The sequence below is a fragment of the Mesitornis unicolor genome, unplaced genomic scaffold, assembly GCF_000695765.1.
Source record: "Mesitornis unicolor isolate BGI_N332 unplaced genomic scaffold, ASM69576v1 scaffold17201, whole genome shotgun sequence".
Classification (NCBI taxonomy): domain Eukaryota; kingdom Metazoa; phylum Chordata; class Aves; order Mesitornithiformes; family Mesitornithidae; genus Mesitornis; species Mesitornis unicolor.
In genome coordinates this window covers 61,131-69,944 of record NW_010164631.1, presented here as the reverse complement: position 1 = coordinate 69,944, position 8,814 = coordinate 61,131, and the positions used below count along the sequence as shown (strand labels likewise).

The window sequence follows — 8,814 nt, the reverse complement described above, 5'->3', positions numbered from 1 at the left end:
TACTACTACTATTATTATTACTATCATTATTAGTAGTAGTAGTACCCTCTCACCCCTTGCTATTTCATAAAGCTGGGCCTTAGCTCTGAGCAGATGCTGACCACGGCATCCACAGCTGGCCAGGATGCTGAAGGTAACGTCTTGCTGCTGGGCAAGCAGCACTGGTCAGGAGAGATGTAACTATGGAGGTGTTATCACCATAAACCTTCCCAGCTCAAGTGTTTGATGAAAAATAGCTGTTTTGCTGACAATCTCAGCAACACCTTTTCAGCCTTGGTGTCCTCGCCCTGACTTGTAGACAAGGTTTCTGCTGGGCTCACAGAGGAGAAACGAAGATCCCAGCAGTTTGCTGTCCCAATCACGGCACGATCTGTATTTATTCCTTTATGTGCTCTTCTGAGTTGGAAGGAAAAGGTAATTCCTACCATGTCAGCTCTGGCAGGAAGATAACCAGCCTGCTCTGACCAGATGGGCAGTATGGAATGAGGAAATGTATTTTCATGGAGATTTTCATGCCTGGTAACTTGATTTTCCTCCTGACCTGGGATGAAACCTGAAAATAGGGAAAATCACCAAGAAAATAGCTCCCCTCAGCCCGCCAAGCCATTCTGATCACCACCGATGTTCGACTCCAGTTCTGCTTGAATCCAATAAACACAGAAAGCGATCAAAATAGGAAGGCATCTGAAAGGAAAATTGAACTGGGATGCTTTTATGCTGTCAGACTCCTCTCTTCATTTTTGGGTTGACTTTTTTTTTTCCTTAGATGCAACGTAAATGAAATTGCTGCAATTTTGTAGTATTTGTCAATCCTGACGGGCTCTGGTGAACTGCTCTGGGTAGCAGAGAGCAGAGAGCCAGTGCTCTCTGTAGCCACACAGCAAGAGAAGATGCTGGCATCTCCCTGCGGCTCAAGGACTCCAAGTGGGATGAAGCAGTGCCTTTATTCATGCCAAAACCTCCCTCTGTGGGCTGCTGCCAATGGCTTGGGGACCATAAGGCGGCTTTAGACCATTTGCTCATAAACAACACGAAGCTTGGGGGAGTTTGGCAAAATTCTGACACGCCTGCAATCCTTTCTTCTCAGTCTGCTCATTTCTTCCAAGCATCTGCTCCTGGTGGCAGGCCCGTGGGTAGAGCTGTGGACACCGTGGCTGGTTGCCTGGAGGGATGGGGATGGAGAGGAGCTGCAGCTCCAACACCATCTCATGGGCATTGCCCTGTGATGTCAACGCTGTCCCGGGCCAATCTGTGCATCCAGGAACAAGGAATGAAGCCCCAAATGGGGCATCTTCCATCTCCATCACCGACCCTGCCCTTGGGGACCTCCACCTCACTCCTTGGCTCTGCTACAGCCCCAATAGGATGAAATCTGGCCCCAAGTACCTGTAGGTCCAGTGGAGTTGGCTCACAACGTGTCTGACCATGGTGGGTCCAAGAGCATCTGTAATATTTGTGGGTGAAAAGCAAGGGGGTGTGTGTGGGCTACTCCTGCCCTAGTCCCAAATCCTCAGGGGATTGGAGATGCCTCCACCCATTTCAAAAGGAATTATGGGCATTATTATCCTGGGGATTTGGTCCCGACCTCCAAAACTCCGGGATTCATCTCACTTGGCTTCAGGCAGTGGGAATGTGAAGAGAGAAATTCAAGCCAGGGGGAAAAAAGGCAGCACCAGGTCACTGCACATCACGTCCAAAGGCAGACATCTACAGTGCTGTCAGGTGAAGAAGTGGCTTTTTATTCAGCAAGCATAAAGGGAGTCCAGACAACCAGACCACATAAAAGTCTTGACAGCATCGAGGGCTGAACTCAGGTGAGATGAATCCACCCTCAGACTGCAAATACTCTGATCTCAGCCTCTGGCAGTGCCTGTGAACCACGAGACAGCCTGCAAGGAAGGCAGGGGCTGAAATAGGGGATTTTCAGGTGGCTGTGACTGTATCACCCCGCTGTAATGTGCAACTCAGGTCATGGCTTTACACATGATGCCACCATCCTTGGAAGTCAGATGTTGAGCAAAGGGCAGATCTTCCAGAATGCAGAAAAAAAAGCTGGTAAAAAGTGAGTGTCTTAGCGTGGGTGATTTATCTGGACACTGTGTGCCTGAAAATTTCACTGCACGTAGGATAAACCTTCCTGAGCCTGACGGATCATTTCTCAGTGAACTGGCAGGGCTTCCTTTGTGTACAGGAATAATTTCTGCTGTTTTTCAATCAGCCGGTGACATTACGTCCTTTAAAAATAAAGCAGGGACAATGAGAGTGACAGGCAGCAGGAGGCTGTGTCACGTAACACAATGTTTCCACCTCCTGACGCATTTCATCTGCTTTGCTTTTCTTCAGTAATTAAATAACATTTATTAATGACTCACAAAGGTTCAAAATCCAAATACTCACGACTGAAGGGCAATTGTTTGTTATGTGCTGCCTTTACATTCCATTTGCAGTGCCATTTCTGAGCATGTACCTGAACAGCAAATGCACATTTGAGCGGCTGCGCTTTTAATCTCTGGCTGATCACCACAAGTGACACCATGTGCTCAGCTCCCATCCTTCTGCTAATGGTTGCACAACCTTAATTATTGCAGCTGTGGAAATAAGACCTGCTAGAAAGCTACCTGGCAAATCCGGCACTGAACGAATAGTGAGCTTTTTCAGGTTATCTGGTGTGAGATTCTTCAATGGCCAAGGTAGGGGGGAAGGTGGGAGGGGAATGTGGGGAGGGAGTCCAAAACGTCCCAGGAAATCCCATCCAGATAATCGCTACGCAGGCACAACAAGTGTTGCCAGATGGCAAAAGGTTTTGAGACGTGATATGTGAATACCCAGGGGATGTGGTTACAAGACAAGTTCATTTTCCAGCCATCCTCACTAACTCAGTAGCACCCAACGCCCCCTGGGCTGGTGGATCCAGTAAGACTGTCAAGATCATTGCTTCCTCTGTCTCCAAAATCAGATTTCCCTTCCCTTTCTCCCCTTCCCCTTGACCCTCTCATACAGACTTGGAGTGAGGCAAAGTAAACCCCAACCTTTGAAAAAAATCCTCATCTTCAGTGGTTAATGCTGCATTTCTATAAATTACAGTGCTGCGAGCTTTGAAGCCGAATGTTTAGAAAAATTTACGATGCTTAGGGAAGCTGTAACCACGGCTCACTGCAAACCTGCGCTCCTCGCTCTCCGTGAGATAGCGTAAGTTCTGCAAGGCAGATGGCAGAGTTTAAATCTGTCACCAATCTGGGATGAAATACTGCTGAAGCTCAGAGCAGTGAAGTTCTCTGGCCCATATTTTAGCATGTCCGTATTTGTGGGAGGAAGCAAACATCTCTCGTTCGCTCTCTCCTCATCTACGTGGCAGCCTAGGGGTCCAAAATACTGGTGATCTCAACAGAAACGGGTTAGCGGTCAAGGCACGGACAAAGAGTAAATGAAAGGCTCTTTACTGCGAGATGTATGGAGTGAATTGATTTGCATTATGGCTACAGCACCACGGAAGTAGTGAGAATACAAAGATGTGTATGGCTGAGTCTGAATCATGGGGTTTTTTTTCATTTCTCTTCATTCCTCTCACTTTTTTCTTTCTTTTTATAGAAAAACTACAGTTCTCTCGTGATTTCCTCTTACATTACACCCACCTATCACCCTGATACCGATTTTAGTCTTCCCAACATCACACCTTCTAAATCCTGACTCAGTGCCCCAGTCTCCATACCATGAGAGTGGCACAAAACCAGCGAGAATTTGTAAGTAAAACACATTTTGGGATCTTCTTATTTGGTTTTGGGTGCTTGAAACCTGCAGGGCACTTCTCAAATACCTTTTCAAGTTTTCCCTTCTGCAATCCTGAGGTTGAAGGCTCACCCTGACATCGGTAACACCCTGCATCTCCCACAGACGTGCTCCATGTCTCACTCTTGTCCCTCCTGTTCCCTTGGTCCCTTGGTCACTGCTCCACAGCACAGACTCCCACTTTCTTCCTTTCTTCTCCCCCTTTCCCCCTCATTCTTCTCAAGCCCTTTTCTCCAGTGTCTTTGCCTAAATTATCCCTGTTCCCCAGTCTCCACAACACCCACCATAGGCCAGTGGGCCCCACTCCTGGAGGAGCTGGGGCTGGACGGAAGCGCTCCTCTTGTTGCACCTCTTTCAAGACGTCTGATGAGGTCTCCACACCTCCCACCACATTTCTACCCACTCTAATCATGCCTTGGGCCCTCCAAAAGAAGGCAAATCTATTCCTGCACTTGGCAAGCCTTTTCTTTCTCCTTTACAAAGCTACTGACCATCTATTTTTGAAGTCAGCACCCTTCAGGTACCTCCAAAGCAGGTACCACGTGCTCTTCTCCAGAGAACCCGTGAACGGTGTTGGATTATGCCCAGGCAGAGCCCCACAGTGCTGGGGGCCTTGGCCAACCTTGGATCTGCCACTGAGGCCTTTTGGGTCTGGGTCTCCTCCCTGCAGCCTACAAATGGGCATTGGAAAGGCCAAGAAATCTATGGGAGAAGAAGACCTAAACATGCAGCATGACCCAGGGCTGCATGGGGCAGGGGCTATGAAGCTCGGGGCAGCAGCCTCGGGGGGTGAAAACCAAGGAATGGCAAATCCCAGCCCAGAGACCTCGCCGCAGGTGGAGACCTACCTGTACAAGGCGGAGGCTGCTCTCTTCAGCCCTTTGGGTCTGTTGGGTTTCGGTTCCCCAGCCATGTTGATATCTGCAATGAACGGACACACAGCTGTGATACAGCACTTCCACACTCACCAGGAGCCATATCCCACCACATTTCCACCTGCTTTTAGCATCTCTGGGGCCCTGCTGGACCTCCAAAAGAAGGCAAATCTAGTCCTGCGCTTGGCAAGCCTTTTCTTTCTCCTTTACAAAGCTACTGACCATCTATTTTTGAAGTCAACCCCTGCCCCCCTCTAATTCAGGACAAGCATTTCAGGAGAACTCGGTGCTGTAATGATAAGGCACGGGCAATACCTAAAACTGCTGCACGCTGCTAACTGCCAACAATTAATTCTTCTAGAATAAAAATGAATGCTAAGCACGAGCTGGCCCGGTGTGACCGTGGATGGGGCTGTGTTAAAAGCTGTATGGGGTGCAGACACATGCCTGCAGCTGCCCTAGTTGATCCCAGAGGAGCATCTTCCACCAGGGGAGGTGAGAATGAGCTCTTCTAATCCACCGAGGAAATTTCTCTCCTTGGACTCGGTGTCAAACGTGGTTTTGACGTGAGAATCAAGTGATATGGGCAATTTCACGGGGGCTGCCGAAAGCCTGGCAATCTAACGCTGAGTGGCCCCAGAGATGAGCTGCTGGGAGCACAAGGCCTCATCTCCTCTTCCTTTCTTGGTGCAGGAGTGAACAAATTCCCAGCTGGTTTCTCCCCTCACCTCTTCGAGACATGCAGGATATGCCATGAAAGTCAGCAGGTTTCAGCTTATTAATCATTGCTTTTTTCATGCTGCATGAAGGGACTTTATGGAGAAATGTGGACAGGCCGGTCTGCTCGCCAGCAAAATAAAGAGCTTGCAAAGTGATCCAAAGCAAAGAGGGTGCTGACTTGGCTGTTAACCAAAAAAAAAAATCATCTTCAAGAGCACAAGGAAGCGGTTCCTATCATGGTAAAGCTTTCATCTCGCACGTCAGCTAAGTGGGCAAGTGTTGCCTGTCTCTTATCTGCATCTCCTGTGTCTGTCTGGAGCACCACAGCAGGCTCCTTTGCTCCCTTCATCACATCACACCTATGGACTGCACACCAGAGCATCCCTGGGCTGGAAGCATCCCTGGCAACACCGCGCTTCGCCTTGGTCTGCAGCTCCGCTCTCTGGACCGTAGGAGAAGTGAAAAGAAGTTTCTTGTATCCAAACAAACCACGGATGGGAACACTACACTGCCTTAAAGATCACATCTAGCACACAACTTTTTATTTCAGGCTGCTGTGCCAGATGCAGGGTGGGAATGGGCTGCAAATCGCTCTCCTGGGCGCCCAATGACCATTGCTTGCAGCAGGCTTGGAAATAACAATATTTTGTTAAAAATTCTGTCTGCGGTTCCAATTCTCAGCTTAGAGCTGGTGACAAGGGCTTCTCAGCATGCGACACTTCCGAGCAATCTGCAAAATACGGATGCAGCTGGGAGCAGCTGGGGGGGTTTTGTTTGCTCTTTCTTATCACGCAGCAGCGCAGATGAGAGACTTCCATGTGTCTAAGGGGGAAGTCGTCTCATTTAACGTCAGCTGGCCAAAGTCAGCCTGAGGTGGCCTCAGACCTCTCTTGACAGGCAAAGAGTAAGACCTTGTCACCACGGACCTGCTCAGCCATCCTTGGGTTGTGTCTGACCTGCTCACCATCACTGACCCTGACCTTGACCTGCAGATCAATGTCCCACTTTGACCTTGGCCATTCCTTGACCATCCCCTAAGGAGCAACCAAGCCGTGTGGCACCAGGACACCCAAAATGGACTTACCCAGCGTCTGGCCAGCGAGCACCCGCCCGTTCTCGCCCAGGACAGCGGCGCGCGCGTGCCTCTCGTTGGAGTATTGCACGAAGGCATAGCCCTTGTGAACGGAGCAGCCCACCACGCGGCCGTACTTGGAGAAAATGGTCTCCACATCCGACTTCTTGACCACGGCTGTGTTGAGGTTGCCAATGAAGACTCTGGAGTTGATGGACTTGGGGTCATTCTTGTTGGTGATGTTGCTCGTCTGCACCTTCAATGACATCTTGAACACCTGAAGGAACAAATTGGGAAGGTGGGCAAGGGAATGGCTGAGTCTTACAAAAAGGGGTGGGGGATAAATCCCCCAGCAAGACTGGAGTGAGGGAACCAGCTCCTCAGCTTCAGCCAGGCACAGCTGGGGGGATCCCATCCCATCCCATCCCATCCCATCCCATCCCATCCCATCCCATCCCCTGTGTGTTGAGGGACTGTCACAGCCAGCACAAAACTTACAGGAAACCTATTTCTCAGGCTGACACTCTGGTTGTAAGCTGGTTGTTTTTACGGGACAAAACAAGATTTAAATAACTTCTGCATTTACATAAAAGCCTTAATGCTATTATAGGGAAGCTTTTGCCTCTTTATACTTAATTACAGCTCAAAGGACTGCTCTTCATAAAGCAGTCTGCATTCAGCACCTTCGTCCATGCCCACCTTTCTGGGCTGTCCCATTGAGCATCCCCCAGCCCAGGCCAGCTCTTGCCACACACAGGGACATTGGCCCCATGGATCCACGTTGGCAGCTGGAAGAGGACTTTTGTGGACAAAACCCGAGAGATTTACGTGGCAGAATAGCCCATGTGCTCCTGTTCGAGATCTGCACTCTGCTGCCTGCCTGTGCATTCACATGCTGGGCTTTGAGCTGAGTTTTGTGCAAACAGGAGGTGTCACTGTTAGCCTGGGAATCGCCGAGCCATCAGCCAGATCGGCTGGAAGCCGCTCCAACACTTCCCACAGCAGCAAGGCACGGTCCTCCCAGTTTCTCACCTTGGGTATTTCATGGGCAGCCCCTGAGAATGGGCTTCACCTCTGAGGACTCAAAAGACCAAGGAACAGGGCTGGAAATGGTGTGAAATTGAAGCCTATCAGGCTGCCTGCTCACAGTTCTGCAGCAAAAATTACAGCTGAACAAAGGTATTCGTTTGATTTTTATCTTCCAGAAACAGAGGGGATGCTTTGGGCTCGCTGCCATGTGCTGCAATACATCGTGTGAGGTTTTACCTGGGAAAAGTCGGTGCAGAGCAGTGGAAGGTGTTTTAGGATGCAGGCTGAGGTGCTGCTCTTCCCCAGCCCCTTCCAGCAGCTCCTGGGGGTACTCCCAGCAGCCGGGACAATGCCACAACTGCAGGTGGTCACCAAATGTGGCACAGAGGACAGTGTGGCCACAGTGTCCCATTCTTGGTAGTCCCCAGCATCTGCACTGCCCCTGGGCAGAGCTAAGGCACCCCCTGGCTTTAGGGATTTGGCTCTCTAGGCCCCAATTTTGTGTGAGCAGCTTGGTCTGAGGTGGGGACAGACCCAGCTCCATGTGTGCAGCTCCTGTGGACCTGCACACCATGGTCCCCAAGCCTGGGCAGGCTCTGCTTCATCACTGACACCGGCAGCGATGCTCTGACTTTGCTGAGCCCAAAAACACAGGGTTTGTCCTCCCCACACTCCTCAGTGTGCAGGCAGAGCCTGGGGACAAGTCACATTTCCTGGCATACTTTTGAAAAACCCAAGTCCTCCTTCTTCGATGTCTTCTCCTGCACAGAGCTTCCCCACAGGACACGAAACCCCTGGTTGCTTCTATCTCATCTTAAACCTGTTATGGGGAATAACTTCATTGTACTGATGGGGCCTCAAGTTGCACCAGGGAAGGTTTAGGTTAGATATTAGGAGGAATTTATTTCCTAAAAGGGTTGTCAAGCACTGGAAGGGGCTGCCCAGGGAGGTGGTGGAGTCCCCATCCCTGGAGAGGTTTAAAAGACAAGGAGATGGCACAATAAATCTCTGGCTCCAACCCCTGTGACTCTATTAACCTACCACTATGGCTGGAAACGATCTCCCTGCTACATCCAATCCAAAAAAAAAGTTCGACTTTGCCCAAGTCTGGCTCCTTAAATCTTCCCTTTCACCCTTACAGATTAAAAGCATCAGAGAGTTTTGTTTTATTACTTTAAAAACAGGTCCTGGCAGACACAGTGTTCCTAAAAACACTGGAAAAAAATAACCAAAGGACAGAACTTTTAAAGGCCTCTAAGTGAATTAAATTCCCACATCTTTGCCAAGTGGTGTCCAACCTCTTTGGGTCATTCCAAATTTCAACCTAAATAA

General features: G+C 49.6%; 1 protein-coding gene across 1 annotated transcript; it reads right to left on the bottom strand.

Annotated features, from left to right (window-relative positions):
• Nucleotides 1–4,630: 4,630 nt before the first annotated feature.
• On the bottom strand, nucleotides 4,631–6,721 carry LOC104548377 (RNA-binding protein Raly). Its single transcript, XM_010194381.1, has 2 exons — nucleotides 6,466–6,721; nucleotides 4,631–4,707 (listed from the first exon to the last, which is right to left on the bottom strand). Exons 1-2 carry the CDS (start codon nucleotides 6,719–6,721, stop codon nucleotides 4,631–4,633), a joined length of 333 nt encoding a protein of 110 aa, XP_010192683.1.
• Nucleotides 6,722–8,814: the final 2,093 nt, after the last annotated feature.